Source organism: Pleurodeles waltl, chromosome 10, assembly GCF_031143425.1.
Source record: "Pleurodeles waltl isolate 20211129_DDA chromosome 10, aPleWal1.hap1.20221129, whole genome shotgun sequence".
Taxonomy (NCBI): Eukaryota; Metazoa; Chordata; class Amphibia; order Caudata; family Salamandridae; genus Pleurodeles; species Pleurodeles waltl.
The window spans coordinates 920,062,398-920,080,884 of record NC_090449.1 but is presented as its reverse complement, the minus strand read 5'-3'; the positions used below and the strand labels follow the sequence as shown (position 1 = coordinate 920,080,884).

General features: G+C 42.1%; 1 protein-coding gene across 1 annotated transcript in view; it reads right to left on the bottom strand.

Annotated features, from left to right (window-relative positions):
• The window catches only part of MACC1 (MET transcriptional regulator MACC1), a 132,152-nt gene that overhangs the window by 92,253 nt on the left and 21,412 nt on the right, over positions 1-18,487 (bottom strand). The window contains exon 2 of the mRNA XM_069211687.1: positions 6,033-6,143. Within this exon, the coding sequence (XP_069067788.1) occupies positions 6,033-6,135 (103 nt within the window). The 5' untranslated portion in view covers positions 6,136-6,143. The remainder of the gene's footprint in view (positions 1-6,032; positions 6,144-18,487) is intronic.

The following is an 18,487-nucleotide window of genomic DNA, read 5'->3' as shown; positions in this document are numbered from 1 at the left end:
ATTTATTCTTTTCTTTCTCCTTTGATCCACGAATGTTGAATAGACTATTGAATAGGATCAAGGTATGTTATTTTCATTTGTATACTTTTTTTTTTTTTTTTGTGGCACAATTTGTCGTTTCTATTGCATTACACCCAGGTCCTTCGACTTTGTGTTACCCCATTGTTCTGTAATATAGCCTGTGGATTCTAAATTGGGCACCATAGAGTGAAAATTATTTCTAAATACTCCTAATATAGAGAGTTCACAAAGCTGGGAGAGGCACCCTTTTTAAACAGGGCTAATACATCATTTTTATACAGGCAAACAAGGGTCCAATGAGTAGTGTGCAGCTGATATAGTTAGGTAGCCGAGCCATCCCCTTCTATATAACAATTGAAAGTGGTAGTACAGATTTTCAAGTAGTAAAGGTTACAGATTTTGTGGGCCAAAGTTTCATCACAGTAAATATGAATAATAGTCCCTGTCCAAAAACGGGAATATCACATGCCAGCAGAACTGGATTTCTTTTAGCCTTTTCTATTCCTGGAGGATGATAAGGATTGTAAAAACATTTTATTACAGCATTAGAATTTAGAATACACATATAATAACGACATTTGTTCTGCTAATGAGAAAGTGACTTTCTTTTAAGCCTTTCTACACTTTAATCAGCCTTCATCATTTTTGACAGGCCATTTCTACTGAAAGCTACAGCAACTATGTTAATGTTAATACTAGGGGGTCTTACTTCTTGCTTGTTCAGGAAATAAACCACTTAATCAACTTGCTAGTTGTGAGAAAGTAAATTATTAATTGGGGTGGACAGTGGATGGTAGTCACTCACAAGTAATAAGTTGTTAGTTCCAGTCAGCAACCTGCAAACTGACACCAAAATGACAAATATTTGGACTCATTTTTTTCTGAGCATCAAAATCCTTCAGTGGACGAGGATAGTGTATGCGAGGATGGCACCATGATATTCAATAGACATTGGTTGAGGTCCCCATTGAGTCGTTTTTGGGGGTGGGGGAAATCCAGAGAAGGGGAAATTCAAATTTAGCACTCAGAAGATTCCTCTTAATGGCTGGATACTTTCGAAGCTTTCTCCAGGTCAAGCTTTTTACATTAGGACCCATCTCCTTTCGAGGAATGGAATCGTCCAGTAAGGCAAAGCTGTGGGCTACATCCGGTCCATAAGGGCAGACGTCTTGTTCGTTTGGCAAAACTCACCCACCACTCTGGGTCTCAGTCACAAAAAAAAATCATAGGGAGACATCTACGTTTTGGGAAGAATTAACTTCCTCGGTTTATGTCAAAGTATTCCTAGAATAAGTTTGTCCATACAATTTGCACATAAGCAACCAAAGATGTCCATATTTACCAGTGTTGAAAAACATAAGTAAGTGTGAACACTGCTGCTTGCTTTTGTTTCTGTTTTCTTAGTGAAGAAACATTTTCCTGTGGATACAATCCTTTCTTTGCAGCCATACACATTTTTGGGCTATTCCTTTACATTATCTTGAATTCTATCCATGTTGGGATAAATCACTGATGGCTTTCCAGGCTGTACAGAGATTGAGAACATTTTATGTATTCACACAGACTTAACTGTTTGTGGATGTAAACAAACTTTGCAGGTGATCCTCTCCCAGGGGTATCCCATTACTTCCCCTAGGGAATCTACATGCAAGTCATTTTTTTTTATTAGTGTAAAACTGAGGTCCTGATTTACAAGCCCCTTGTGCCATCACTATATAATTTATGTCTGACGCAGCGGTGGCGCTAGCAGAGCACTACACTGCTCCATATTTGCAAGTTGACACATTGGGCCCAATGTGTCAGTGTGTAAAGCCCTGAATCACATTTTACCTCTGCCAGGTATAATGTAAGCAGGGTAGGGGTTCCCAAGGAAAAAGCCATGTAGAACTGACACAGTGAAATTAACAACTTTTCACTTCGTCATTCTAAGACTTCACTGCATCAAAATGTTACTGCCTGCTCACAGCAGGCGTAAAATTGATGCAGGGCTTTTTTCAGTGGAACTCTCCTCGCATTGCTGGAGTTGTGTCTGTTTGACGCTGCAACTCCAGCAATGAGTCAGTTTAACGCCAACAGATGCATCAAAAATTATGAGGCATCTGTAAAAAAGTGCACCATGGAGATCTGCATTGTAAATACAGCACATCCTTGACGTCGTTAGAGGATGTGTGGAGCAGGCACAAGAAAACTGACGCATTGATGACGAAGCGTCAAGATTCTTGCAGATGAGGCCCTACGAATCAATATGTGGCTTTACACTCCAGGGCCCTCAGTATGAGTGCATTGATGTTGGGGGAATAATCTACCACAAATGGGTTCAAAATTAAATGATGCCATGAATATTTCCTATTCCTACATTTTGGGGAATAACATGCTAACACTTGCCGCTGTTTCAGTAACTTTTTGTCCTTTTTCCCCCACATGAAATTACCCCAGGTTTGTCATGCAGACATTTCTAAGGGATAAGGATTTTATTGCACCCGGTAATTACTAGGAATATTAAATCAGCAGAACTCATAATTCCAATGTGAAGTAACTTGTGGCCAAACATAATCGAAATTTTATGGCCAACTTATAATTAGGGCCATAAAAAGGTGATTTCCACCTGTACATTAAACAAACATACTACTTTGCTTTGTGAATCTTACATTGAGAGTGACCATTAGTGGCTTTACCATTTAGAAAATGCCCAAAAGTGACAAAAAGAAGTCTGTTACACTAAACGCTGCTGTCCAGGCCAAGTAAAATTACTACAGTACATTGGTTATCCAGCATATTAAGATGCAATTATTTCTATGTGGGAAATTTCCAGCAAAAAAATGAAAATCTATGGATGGCGGATATTTGTATGCTAATTTAATTTGAGTGCACCACCCTAACTGGCCGGTCATTTAGCCATTTCCTGGTACACAGTTAAGTCCTCATTTCTTATAACTTAAATCTCTAATAGAGATTCTTAATTGAGGCACATATGAATCTGCCCCCAGGGGGTTCCCAAGATGTGCCTAATGTTCCTGCAATCAACTTTTAGGAATCACTAAGGTATAATCATACAGAGCGATGGAGAAACATGCCAATGGTTTAGTGGTGACAGTTTAGAACTACTGACAAACAGGAGCGGCTCCTCCTTGAGAGTGGAGGAGAGTGGAGGAGCGTTGCTTCACTGAAAAAATTCCCCAGAGCAGCTGAAAAAATAAAATTGTGATAACGTTCATTTATTACCATTTTATTTTTCAGCAACCCGCCCTGAACCGATTATCAGGACTAGGCAGGGCAATTGTTGATGAGTGGCAGCAAGGAGGTGTACACTATGTTTAAAGTGTGCATGTCCCTTTGGCCAGTCATCTTGCGACGGCCAGCCAGGCATGCGCACTTTAAACTTCTATAACGCAGCTGTCTTAAGACAGCTGGGTTAGAGAAATCACAAGCCTTCAGTGCTCTTTGGGTACTGCAGTTTCCTAGGCTTGGAGTTTCGAAGACACATGACACCGGAGCGAGGAGGGTGCTGTGGTAACTAAAGAAGGTAAGGGCCTTTTTTTTTTAAAATTATATTAATGCCGTCCCACCACTGTCATGAAGGAACACATTTTTTAAATTTATTACATAATATTACAGCAAAAAATACTTGCACATTATCATGGCTCTAGAACAAGGAAAGCCATTTTAAAAAGTGGAGTAAAATACAAGACTTTAGAGCTTATCTCAACTAATTATCACAAGTTAGAGAAGAGTGGCTGCCTGAACCGGTAAATCACCAGCCTTTTACTGATCATGAACATAGTTACATCCCTTATCTATCCAACAATTATCACAATCTGATTACTTCTGCTTTTAAAATAGTTTGCACGAGTCTGATATCATCTTTAAACATATGGACAATGCAAACAGCAACACAGGGCTAAGGCCCTCATTACAAGTGGCCCAGTTTTAGGTACACTAACTCTTTTTTCACTTTTGTTGTCTTTTTGGTGTCACTCAGAACACCTTGGTGAAAACCATCACAGTAATTCACAATTACCCATCTATAATTCAATATATAAAGCTGTACAATAGCACCTAAATGTACTCATTTATTTCTAAGGACCCATTAACAGATGGACTTCTAGCATTCTGTATCCTCAACTAATTACCCCTGACATGTTAAATTACCTTTTCACAGTCAATTGACCTTGGGCATCCTTTACAATAATATGTAAAAAAAAAAACTAAAAAAAAACAATGCTGTTGGTAAGAAGTAAACACCCTTTTAACTGATAAACACTTAAGAAGCCTCAATACAATGAAAAATAATGTGATATTTAAAGTTAAGCTCCATCTATTTTTCTTTTGTCGTTTCATGCCTCTATCATGTTTGTTTTTCATAAGGTTTCTGCATATGTTCATGCATTCTGGCGATAAAAGTTGTCTTCCTATCACGAGGAATCTGCTGCCCAATTTATTGTTTGTTTTCTAGTTGCTTGGTGTGACCTAGGTCAAGTATCCAGTCTATTCTAGTAAGGATTTGGTTTGAACACACCGGCATTTAAAAGAAATGATTCAGTGAATGCTCTTTGGGTACTGCAGTTTCCTAGGCTTGGAGTTTCGAAGACACATGACACCGGAGCGAGGAGGGTGCTGTGGTAACTAAAGAAGGTAAGGGCCTTTTTTTTTTTTTATTATATTAATGCCGTCCCACCACTGTCATGAAGGAACACATTTTTTAAATTTATTACATAATATTACAGCAAAAAATACTTGCACATTATCATGGCTCTAGAACAAGGAAAGCCATTTTAAAAAGTGGAGTAAAATACAAGACTTTAGAGCTTATCTCAACTAATTATCACAAGTTAGAGAAGAGTGGCTGCCTGAACCGGTAAATCACCAGCCTTTTACTGATCATGAACATAGTTACATCCCTTATCTATCCAACAATTATCACAATCTGATTACTTCTGCTTTTAAAATAGTTGGCACGAGTCTGATATCATCTTTAAACATATGGACAATGCAAACAGCAACATAGGGCTAAGGCCCTCATTACAAGTGGCCCAGTTTTAGGTACACTAACTCTTTTTTCACTTTTGTTGTCTTTTTGGTGTCACTCAGAACACCTTGGTGAAAACCATCACAGTAATTCACAATTACCCATCTATAATTCAATATATAAAGCTGTACAATAGCACCTAAATGTACTCATTTATTTCTAAGGACCCATTAACAGATGGACTTCTAGCATTCTGTATCCTCAACTAATTACCCCTGACATGTTAAATTACCTTTTCACAGTCAATTGACCTTGGGCATCCTTTACAATAATATGTAAAAAAAAAAAAAAAAAAAAAAAACAATGCTGTTGGTAAGAAGTAAACACCCTTTTAACTGATAAACACTTAAGAAGCCTCAATACAATGAAAAATAATGTGATATTTAAAGTTAAGCTCCATCTATTTTTCTTTTGTCGTTTCATGCCTCTATCATGTTTGTTTTTCATAAGGTTTCTGCATATGTTCATGCATTCTGGCGATAAAAGTTGTCTTCCTATCACGAGGAATCTGCTGCCCAATTTATTGTTTGTTTTCTAGTTGCTTGGTGTGACCTAGGTCAAGTATCCAGTCTATTCTAGTAAGGATTTGGTTTGAACACACCGGCATTTAAAAGAAATGATTCAGTGAATGACTGTTTGTTCTCAAAACTACTAACCATTTGTCTGACTCCACTGTATTGTAGCATGATTCGAAATGGCAGGTCTCCTAAAATTGGTTGCAGCGATTTTTGCAACGATCTAAACACTTCCCGATATATTAAGGAACCACCGGCAGAAACGTTTTTAAAGAAAAACATTGCTATGAGTAGATCCTGTTAGAAGAGTTCTGTCCATAAGACCTTCAAGGACCATGTCCACACTCCTTCACTCTCATCTTTAGATGTATATCAGCTCTAATGACTACAATGTTGGAACGGTGGCATCAGTAACAAGCACAGTGAACACTTCAATACAATTTTCTTAACTACTCCATCTATTGACTTACTAGTTTCTGTCTGTCTTCTGTCATCCCAGTCAATCAATGTCCCCTCCGATCGACTCCGTGATATCACACCTGTTTGGAATGACTGTGTCCTGCTAGCCGACATTCTTACTCCTAGAAAAGACAGGATAGTCATCAAATCATTGCAGTGATTATATTTTGTTCATAATATATACAGCAAGGGCAGCTCCTTTGCAATGGCGGAGGAGCATCGCCACCTTGGCTAAGCCAGGAGCTGAAAGATAAAACAATATTTCTTTATCATTTTATCTTTCAGCTGCTGTTTCAGCCAGCAACATGTGAAGGGAGGGATGGGGCTGGGCCACGGAGGAGGTAGAGGGGAGGGGGAGGAGGAGAAAGTCCACCTAAGTGCACCTGTATGTTTGGATGGCCGTCTCAGGCCGGCCAAACACACATGAGCACTTAGGTTTCTCCAACCCGACTGCATTGAACAGCGGGGCTGGAGAAACTGCACAGACCCCAAGGCAGTGTCTGAGTGGCAGTCCAATCTGTTCAGACCAATCCTGACACTGCTTTCATGCTCCCTTTAACATGAAAGCAGCATCAAGATTGCTGGAGAGCCTGTGCTGGTGTCCCAGTGAATGCTGGTACACCAGAAGAAGAGGATTGAGGTGGCAGCAACATGAATTTTACAATTATTTTTTACCTGCCCCTCCCCTTGAAATTTGTGGTGGCAGCCACTGATATACATATAAAAGGTCCTATATATGATGCCCAGATATGCATATTATGTAAAAAATGTGGGGTTGTGGACTGTCACAGGCATATACAGTCATTTAAAGGGCGTTGGGCAAGGGATTTATACAAAGGTGTTAAAAATAGTAAGTACTTCAATTTGTGTCATTAATGTAGAAACCTGAAAGACAACAAGAACCACATCCACTTTTCTCAGTGTGGTAAAAGGCATTTGAAGTGTAGTGACAAAGATATGGACACACCTAGTACCATGTCAAATGACGCAAGAGAGAGGGCATGTTATTATTCCAATCCATAAGAGTGACAACTGAAAAAATAAAGCAAAAGCTAAGATCTGACTAAGTAACTACGAAATGAACGTGCCACTATTTAACACACAATAACCAGTTTTTTCACAGAAAGCGTTCGTAGTACGTAAACCCCAGCTCAAAGATAAACTTAAATTGCAGCCTACAGGCACAGGTGGAAGCTCCTTTATTTGCCTTGGTGTATACATACAGTACAAGATCCACCCTCCAAGATCATTCCAAATTCAAATTTTGTAGCCCCACTGTCCAGAGATTTACATTTCAACATAAACAAGAAACAAATGTAGTGGCACCAGCATTCCAACTCACTTAACACACTATTTCTGTATCTCACAGTCAGGGATGTAACTATCTGTGGTGCAGTCAGGGCCCACAGGCTGAAGGGGCCCACTGACCAGATGTTGCAGAATTTGAGCCCTGTTGAGTACTATGCCTCTTGTGTTAGTATAACCAGTGCTTTCAATGAAAATATGTAATAGCAGGTACTCACTATTCAGAGTCCTCAGAAGTGTTGGCACACCACCCATTTAATGTATTGCATCAGTGCTGAGAAGTGGAGGTACTCTCCCTTTCAAATTAAAGAAGTGCAGGTACTCAGTACCAGACAGTAGCTGTCCATTTAAAGCACCAAGTATAAACTGTTTGTTATTTTTACCACACCACAGCAAGCATCCAAAATCATCACACAATCAGAGGTAGCAGCTAAGTTCTTAGTGCCTCACAGTGTCACCTTATTAACAATGTTTATACTTTACACTGACTCACCCATAGCTCTGTGCAGAGCCTGCACCCCAGGGCCATTAGAGGTCATCTCCTATGGTTTATATAGGGGAAAGTGCTCCTCAATGAGGGTGGCAGGGTGGATCTTGGCATTGCCTCCCTCTTCTGTGACTGGGTACAGGTGAAATACCAACTTGCACACTGTACAGCCAGCCAGTGTGCCCCACCAACAGTAGTTGAGACAGTGCCTGAATTAACGATGGTAGTGGAGCTGTGTTGCCCCCACACTTATCCTCAGTCCTGCCATGGCCTAAAAGAAATACTTGGACATTAATAAATGCCTTTCACCATACATGACACATCTATTCCTGAATCATGGTAGCTGCTGTGACCTGCATAGAAAAAAGAATGTTAGGCTCGCAGGTGAGAGCCCGACTGGCCATGGCCATAGTCAGCAAAGTACTCTGTTTCTGCTCGCTGAATCTGAGGCCAGTCACACCTCTGTAATTAATTTGAAAGTCACTTCCTTTGATCTTGTCAACCGTGTTTAAATAGTAAAGTACTCTGTTTCTGCAGAGGCAACAATATTGTTTGCCTTATTATACTTTGCTAACTACATTTTTTGGCAATTTTAAGAGTGGCATATATTTGAATTATTTTATGCACAAGTTTAATTATATTTTAAAAGTATAGTGCAAGAGAAATCGTACAGTAAATCTCTATACATTTAGAAGGATGCATCAGTATATGTTTCTCTCTAGTGTGAAAGTCAGCAATGCATGTTGTAACATGAATGTGGCTTTGGTGTGTTGTGTGAGAACACTACTTACCCCTTCAGATTACTTCTGACACCCTGTGGCCTAGTCCTAGAAAGAGTTCTGCCACATATGTTAGGTCTAAGCGCCTCATTACAACCCTGGCGGCCTGTTTTGGAGATTGTGCTGCCAACAGGCTGGCGGTATAATCTCACAGATTACGACCGCGGCGGAAGCGCCGCGGTAGCACCGCCGGGACCGGCAGCTTACCGCCATCGTTGTCCTGGAGGTTTTAATCTGCCAGGGCAGCGCTGCCCAGGGGATTACGAGTCCCCTTTCCGCCAGCCTGTCCACAGTGGTATAGACCGCCATGGAAAGGCTGGCGGGAATGGGAGTCACGGGGCTCCTGGGGGCCCCTGCACTTGGCATGGGCAGTGCAGGGGCCCCCAGGCACTGCCCCACACTGCTATTCACGGTCTGTGCATTTTTACTTGGGTTCATTTTCCATGTTCTAGTCAAATGCCCTAGGGGTATTTTCCCTTACCTATCACAATGTTAATATTTATTTATTTATTTCAGCTATGTAAGTGTAAACAACTATAGGAGAATATAAACTATAGATATTTCTTGAATGACTTTTGTCGGATTTGCCCCTCTCTGCAGGGTCATCTGCAAACTTTTCTGCCTTCATTCTCCTGTTTTCTGAACCAATTCTTATTGGCCTTTAGGACTCTGTGCACTTTACCACTGATAGCCAGTGATACAGTGCTTGTGTCCCTCTCCTTTAAACATGGTAAAATTATCTTACACCCAATTAGCACATTCAATCTACTCGAAAGTCCCTAGTAAAGTGGTAGTACATGTACCCAGGACCTGTAATTAAATGCAAATATTGGGCCTGCAGCACTGATTGTGCCATCCACTTAAGTAGCCTTTCAAACATCTCAGGCCTGCCATTGTAGCCTGTGTGTCTAGTTTTAAAACTGCCATATCAACATGGCAAAATAAACCTTCTGCCATACCAACGCCTTCATTTTTAATGCATATACATCACCCCTAGAGTAGGCCATTACATCCCAAGGGGCAGGTTACAGTATATTTAAAATGTTGGGCATGAAGGTTTAAGATTTACATGTTCTGGTAGTGAAAAATGCATGAATTTATTCTTCACTACTGTGAGGTCTACCTCTCCCAACATAGCATTGGGTTACCTTATTATTATGTTTAATAAGTGCAGACTTTCAATTGGGAGCAAGTAGAAATATTGGGTTTGTTGCTTGAGAAATTGTCACTCAAAATTATCTTTAATGGCAAAGTTGTATTTTAAGTTGACATTTAAAAAATGCCAATTTTAGAGAGTTTCCATTTTCCTGCCCTAACTATTTGGTGCCTCTGGCCTGTAGCTGGGTCATATGCATCGGTGCAGTTGGCAGTTAAATTTTGTTCATTCCTTCCAAACAGAAACACAATAGAGGGATTTGGTGTGCCTTTATGGTCCATCAACTGGCAGGATCGAAGGAATGGAGGAGCCAGGCACAGACCCACTTTCAACTGATTAGGTTGTACTTTGCCTTCGCACAAAGGAGCTGTTGCCACTACATTGCTCATGCAGCCATCTTGGATCCAGAGAAGGGGATACAGGAATCTTCAGGAACTTCAAAGGGAATTCTCTAAACATGTCTCCTACTTCAAAGAAGGCCCCAGAAATAAAAATAGGACCCTCAGATCCACTATTCATTACACCTCAAAGACGCAGAACGACTGCTGTGCTGCTCTGCAAGAAAGATTACTCTTTTGCCCTGCTGCCTGAGTGAGAAGACTTGACCTGTATCTTGAACTCAGGACCACCAGAGTGTCTCCAAGGGCTAGTTGCCAAACCAGGATTTAAGGTGCTTTTGTTCAGCTGACCTAACTTAGTCCCTGTAGCTGGTCCATGTTCCATTGCAGTTGACCGGAACTTGTGACTTTGCCCAGTTCAGCACAACCAGATAACCACAGTTGTCACCTTGTGCTTCTAAACACTCTTTTTACCTAAATATTTAAAATTGCATAACTCTTGTCCTACTGATTGGATTTTTGTCATTTTGGTCTCAAATAATTTATTACATTTTACATTACAATGCTGCACTGGTGTGGGATTTTACTTGTATTGTGGTTTCATTGTATTACTGTTTGAAATGCTGCAAAAATACCATATGCAATGTTTTTAAGATACGCCTTACTGCCTTGTGCCAAGTTATTAGCAGGCTAATCTCAGGTTTGTTTGTGTTTCACCCTGACAGAGAGTGTGGTCCCTACTTGAGTAGGGTTTCACTCTCCTCAGCCAGTAACCCATTATCCAACAAATGTCTAACCATATTGGGCATCACTTTCACTCTCTAGGATTCTTCACATTGTCCTTCAGAAATTCTATGCTGTACATCATTTGAATCCTTAAGGGATTTTTGAACCAGGACTAGCCGGATATAAAAATGTCCCAGGGCTACCAGCTATGGAAATTTATGAATAATATAATTTTTTCTATTATCTTGCTAGGAGGCATCGATGTTGAGCCCTCTTGCCACGAAATCAACCAATGGACAGCAGGAAGAGCTCCTGATAAAACATTAAATGGAGTGATCTCCAATTTGATAGTTATTATGAAACTGATGCTTAACACAGTATCTATGAATGTTGTGATTTACAAAAACTAAAAGTGAAACCTTAATTCTCTCTACACAGTTTTACCGGTCAATATTTGTACACTATTTGCTGCTTCTGTACAGCACACAATAAGGATGACAATTCAGGAGGGCAATATAAACGTAAACACACATTGTCAAAGCTAATATGTCTGGCTATTTTGTAAGTAAAAGAACATCTTTATTGATTAGCAGGTTGCTCTGTTTGCAGTTGTTTAAATGCATGTGTGAAAGCCTGGATGAATGAGAGGACATGAATGGACAGAAAGGAAATGCTGGATAGATAGATACTTCATGGGTGAGTTGATGCATAGATGGATGGCTGGATGAATATAGGAGTAATGTAACACCATCATCAGAATGGGGATTCCTCCATTGTGTAATCAAAAATACATCTGGAAAAAAAGTTTCACACATCAAAAAAGTGCAATCATGATGAACATAAACCAAGCTGCAAACTATCGGAGAGTAAAGCTCATTAGATCAAATTGTTTCCACGTTTTGAGAGACAGACGTTTGATAACTGATTGGCAAACTGTTAAAAGGTCTAGACTACCCCTTGTCCATTTTGGAGAACTCCCTCAGCCACAGAGTTTGCGGCCTTGTCTACTTTACTGAGATGGTATTTTAAGGCATCATAGAGGATCTTTTCAGCTCTAGTACTTCGCTAGCAACATGTAACCTTGAATAAAAATGAAATGAAAACAAATACAATATTTGAGGGCTCAGAATCTTTCTCTATGAAATCAATCCCAGTGCTAAATAACATCACAACCAGTTGTTTGTAATTCACATAGCATATTGGGCCTCATTACGGTTTCAGCAAACGGAAAAGTACATCCGCCGAAATTCCGACTGGGAGGTTGCGGCCATTGTGGCTGCCTCCCTGCTGGGCCCATTACGAGTTTCCCCCCGGGTCAGCAGGCGGAAACCTCAGTTTATACCTGCTGGCCCAGCGGGAAACGGCCTACAGCATTGTCTCCAGCTTGTAATAGAGCCGGCGGCAATGCTGTAGTGCGAAGGGTGCACTAGCACCCTCCCAATGTTCAGTGTCTGCAATTGGTAACCCCAAGGGCAGCGCTGCACTGGCAGAAGGAATAAGTGTGAAATGAGGTAGTGGAGCGAGGCAAACGGCAAATTGGCAATGGTAACTGCCATCCTTTCAGGTGCTGATGGCTTCACTCAGGTTTAAATTGGTACAAATGAAGTGAAGTTTGTGCCTCGATTTTAATATTGTGCTTAAACCTTTAAATTGTGTAAGACTACTGTTAAAGAACGTGCCACATTAAGAGGCATGATTTGTCCTTTGACGATGTATAGTTTAGTCCATATGCCGCAAAATGTGGTCCTCATTGCTGCATAATTCCAGTGTCTCGAACTACAACCCACATCTACCAATGAAGAGCCCTTCATCCAGCACTGGATGAGAGACCTAGCATAGGACTCTGTTTCACAGGGGGGATAGTTCATTTTGCCCATAAAACATCAAAAGAAAGATAAAAGTGCTGGGAACTATGTGCCTCTGAACGCTACGGGATTCTAAATGTTGGATCCTGGTCATTTACACACCCCGAGAAGATAGAAAGTATATCTGTTCTTGATGCTTTTCTTGAAGCACTGTAGTGAATAAATTAACTGATCCCATGCGTGCGTTGTACTCTGGCATCGCAAGGGCACAACCTGGCTAGGCATGCTTTTATGGGTGTTGTTTTGGCAAGTGATAGCCTCTGAGGCATGGTACATAGTTAATTGTGCGACTCCTCCCCTCATACTCTGAGGCACGGTCAGACTAGCCTATGGGCAATCAGGCAGTGCCCAATGAGCTGGTCTCACTGATCAGTGTGTGGGCAGGTTTTTTTTTACCAGTTTGTGGACCTGTTTTATGGCCAGGTGGGGCAGTTTTTACAGTTGATTTCTAGGATATGTCCACAAAATTTGCCTGCAGAAAATCTCCCATAGCTTGCAAAATACCCATACAAATAAAGTATTGGCCTGATTTGCAAATGTGGCACACTTTTATTAGCTATCGGGTTTGCTAACTTCAACCATTTATATTATGGTGCTCAGGCCTATTGTCAGTTCCAATCCAACCCTGCTCTCAGCCTATTGCTCGGGGTGCGTTCCGTATGGGATGCCTTGGAGTTAGAGTGGAGGCATTTGACTTAAAACATTTCTAAATGTAACCATTTTCAAGACAGAAATAAGTCAAAATTTTGAGTGGAAGGGCTGGAAAATTACTCTATGGCAATATCTTCAAACTACCTCTATTTTGGGAGCATTTGAAAGTTCGTTTAAAAAAAAAAATTGCAGTGCATATCTCAAACTATTTTATATGTTCATCATTTAAATCTTCAATTTGTAAAAAAGCTATAGAAAGGGGAAAGGTCGGTACAAAATAACAGCCCAACGTGTAATTGGCTTTAGTGCATTTGAGCAAACTTGTACATTAAAACTGCAGCATTCGTGTCCACGGATTAAATAGCAGGACATTGCACTGCTCAAATACTGTAACCCGTGCAATGACTTAGACTCGGTGCAAAACTGTAACATAATTTTTCAGTTCTGTGATACCAGTGCAAACAGCAGTGAATAAAAGCAGGTCACTTACTGCGCTTCTCGTGGACACTGGTGAAGGGAAGGGACAGCCAGCTCCAGTGAGAAGCTAATCCCGGGCTGACCAGACACTTTGCTATTTAGGATATTCACAGAACTAAACTAGAATGGAGGAAAGTGTCTACAGATCCCGTTGCAACACTACAGTCACCATTTGCGATTGTGAGCCTTCTCGCGAAACAAATCAGGGTCCAGTAGCACCATCTGATGAGCTGGCAGACCCTCGAGAAGTAATAAATAAATACAAAGTCATATGCTAAAACCCTATAAAGCCTTTATTTTATCAGTACGGACACATTGGCCCACAAATTCCAGCAGTCACTGAAGAAGGCTACTTTTTAAGCACAGGTGCACATTGTGCAGAGGCAAAATATGTTGCTCACAGAGAGGAGCCAATGCTGTATACTGTGGTGGGCGGAAGCAACTTGTGATTGGCACGACAATGGACAAATAGGTAAAGAAAGCTGATGAAAAGCCCATGTATGTACATGTGAATGTACGTTTTTTAAGGATTAGAAAAAAAAAAAAAATATAATAATAATAATAATAATCATCCCTAACGCCAGACCTAGAAATGATGACAAAAATCATACCACGTCACATTTGTTAAGGTATCATTAACAATTGCCTTTATATCGAAGTCCTGGAATGAAACCGAGTTTGAAATATAAATAATAATAATGTCCTAAGGATGCATTGCATATCTTTGCAATCCCTGCATTCTTTAATTTATGTTTGCCTCTTAGTAGCTAAGTACACATTTCTTTGTCTCTACTATATATACTATTTATTAAATGTTTATCAATGTATGCATACCTCTTTAAATCTATACTCATGAACATTGTAGTTTATTGGGGGAGGTCAACATTTTGACATCGCCTCCTGGGGTGCCATTCCACTCTATTGTGATTTTGTCCTTCTTTGTCTACACAGATAATGTCCCACTCATTTTTGTAAGAACTGTGTGCGGAACACTTCATAAATGCGCTTCTGCCTCCTGCTCAGTCTTAAAATCGTTCCCCACTGTGACACGGAATTTGCATGTTTTTTTCCATTGCTATCGGTGAGACATCAAGAAATCGGACTAAGATGCTAGAATAAACCTTGGCAGTTGGGAAACGCATTACCCCCTCATGATGTACTCCTCGTCCCTGCGACAGCCACGGCATGATAGTCCTACCTGTATATTATATATATATATATATATATATATATATATATATATATATATATAAAATCCTCCCCACCACCTCAATCTATTATTGTTCATGTCGTGAAGCGGCCATGCATGCTGGTTGTAAGTGACATGAGTAGGTTTGCGCACACCTGCTTTGATTGCTCACACATCGTTGTTGTTGGTTGCTTTTTGTTTCGGGGCAACTGTGCCTCTTTGTACCGCCACTGCCTTTTGCTGGATATAGAAGGTGGAGGCACATTGTGCGCCAGCTGTGGTTCGTGCACCCTGCTCATTTGCTGGGCTGGGGTAGGGAGCAACTTCATGCATCTGCGGCGTAACCGTTGGGGAACCATATGCACAGCTTCCCGAGCCGCTGCTTATATGCCTGTGCAGAGGTTGGCTGCACTGTTTCTAGGTGACCTAATCTTGAGTGATGAGCTGGAGCTGGCCTCCCAGCGAGGAAGGGGTGCCCGTCGTACCCTGACCCCCCGGATGTTTCGCATCCTGGCGGTGGCCTTTCCGGAGTTGGATGGGTGTTTGAAGGCATCACAGCAGCCACAAGGGGGTGAGTACAGATTCAGATTCTTGACTTTGCGCACGTTAAGGTGTTAACTGGGTGGGGGTTGTGGGCGCCCCTACAGGGAGTGCAGAATTATTAGACAAATGAGTATTTTGACCACATCATCCTCTTTATGCATGTTGTCTTACTCCAAGCTGTATAGGCTCGAAAGCCTACTACCAATTAAGCATATTAGGTGATGTGCATCTCTGTAATGAGAAGGGGTGTGGTCTAATGACATCAACACCCTATATCAGGTGTGCATAATTATTAGGCAACTTCCTTTCCTTCGGCAAAATGGGTCAAAAGAAGGACTTGACAGGCTCAGAAAAGTCAAAAATAGTGAGATATCTTGCAGAGGGATGCAGCACTCTTAAAATTGCAAAGCTTCTGAAGCGTGATCATCGAAGAATCAAGCGTTTCATTCAAAATAGTCAACAGGGTCGCAAGAAGCGTGTGGAAAAACCAAGGCGCAAAGTGAACTGAGAAAAGTCAAGCGTGCAGCTGCCACGATGCCACTTGCCACCAGTTTGGCCATATTTCAGAGCTGCAACATCACTGGAGTGGCCAAAAGCACAAGGTGTGCAATACTCAGAGACATGGCCAAGGTAAGAAAGGCTGAAAGACGACCACCACTGAACAAGACACACAAGCTGAAACGTCAAGACTGGGCCAAGAAATATCTCAAGACTGATTTTTCTAAGGTTTTATGGACTGATGAAATGAGAGTGAGTCTTGATGGGCCAGATGGATGGGGCCGTGGCTGGATTGGTAAAGGGCAGAGAGCTCCAGTCCGACTCAGACGCCAGCAAGGTGGAGGTGGAGTACTGGTTTGGGCTGGTATCATCAAAGATGAGCTTGTGGGGCCTTTTCGGGTTGAGGATGGAGTCAAGCTCAACTCCCAGTCCTACTGCCAGTTCCTGGAAGACACCTTCTTCAAGCAGTGGTACAGGAAGAAGTCTGCATCCTTCAAGAAAAACATGATTTTCATGCAGGACAATGCTCCATCACACGCGTCCAAGTACTCCACAGCGTGGCTGGCAAGAAAGGGTATAAAAGAAGGAAATCTAATGACATGGCCTCCTTGTTCACCTGATCTGAAACCCATTGAGAACCTGTGGTCCATCATCAAATGTGAGATTTACAAGGAGGGAAAACAGTACACCTCTCTGAACAGTGTCTGGGAGGCTGTGGTTGCTGCTGCACGCAATGTTGATGGTGAACAGATCAAAACACTGACAGAATCCATGGATGTCAGGCTTTTGAGTGTCCTTGCAAAGAAAGGTGGCTATATTGGTCACTGATTTTTTTGTTGTTTTGTTTTTGAATGTCAGAAATGTATATTTGTGAATGTTGAGATGTTATATTGGTTTCACTGGTAATAATAAATAATTGAAATGGGTATATATTTTTTTTGGTTGAGTTGCCTAATAATTATGCACAGTAATAGTCACCTGCACACACAGATATCCCCCTAACATAGCTAAAACTAAAAACAAACTAAAAACTACTTCCAAAAATATTCAGCTTTGATATTAATGAGTTTTTTGGGTTCATTGAGAACATGGTTGTTGTTCAATAATAAAATTAATCCTCAAAAATACAACTTGCCTAATAATTCTGCACTCCCTGTAGGCCAGGGCGAACATGGCAGGGTAGGTTCCATGATGGGCAAGCTCAGATGCACTCCAACCACAATAATGTTGGTGGGCATCTACTACTGGCCAGGGTCCTGTGGGTTTCAGGTGTGTAGCTAATGGCATTAGGCATTGTACCCCATGGGCTAGTGACTAGCATTGTAACAGTAGTGTATGGCCTAGTGCATAGGGCTGTTCCCTGTGAGTTGTGTACGCCAACGGTAGTGTTGTTGCTGGCATTGACCAAGTGTATCCTCTGTCTCCCCACCCTTTTTGTTTTGCCACCCTGTTCTTGTGTGCATTAGCATCATCTGGCGGAGGAGCAGAGGCACCGGTGACGGAGGGAGCTGCATCCCACATGGGCATCCACCAATGGTGAGGGCACAGTGGGACAGAGGGCGAGGGGAGCACCACGGCGGAGACAGGAGGGGACAGTACAGACAGAGACTCCTCCTCCGATGGAAGCTCCCTGGCAGTGGCGGACACCTCTGTCCCCACCCCAACTACAGGTACATCCACCACCCCATACCAGCATCGCCCTCCCAGCAGCCCCTCAGCATGTTTCCTGTGCCCACTCACCCAGGAGGCTGGGTATCTCCTTCACCCCAGGCACCTCAGGCTCTGCCCCAGTCAGCCCTCCTGCCCTCAGTGAGGAGGCTATTGACCTCCTGAGATCCCTCTCTGTTGGGCAGAACCATACTGAATGCATCCAGGGTCTAGCAGGGCATTAGCAACAAACAAAAGCATACCTGGAGGGCATTCACTCTGGCGTGGTGGCCCAACAGAGAGCATTCCAGGCTCTGGCCAACTCACTGATGGCAGCCATTGTCCCTGTCTCGAGCCTCCCGCCTCCAACTCCCTCTACCCAGACCCAATCCCTTCAACCCCAGCCTATCCCAAGAACACCTTCAGACCAGCATTCACCCAAATCAACACACAGAAGTGGCTCAGGCAAACACAAGCACCACACTTCATCCCAGAGACACTCACACAAGCACCATCCACATGCAGACCCCACAACATCCACTGCCTCCACTGTGTCCCCCTCCTCCTCGTCATCCACCTCCCTTCCAGTAGCATCTCCACTCACACCTGCTAGCACTACTTCCTCATCCACTAACTCCATCACCAGCACACCTATCACTACACGCCCCACACTGGCAGTCACCACTCCCACATCCATGCACACGTCCCCTGTGTACTCTCCCTCTGTGTCTGTGACCCCTCCTCCCAAACTACACAAGCACACAGACACCCAACAGCCATCCACCTCACAACAGCTTCCAGCCCA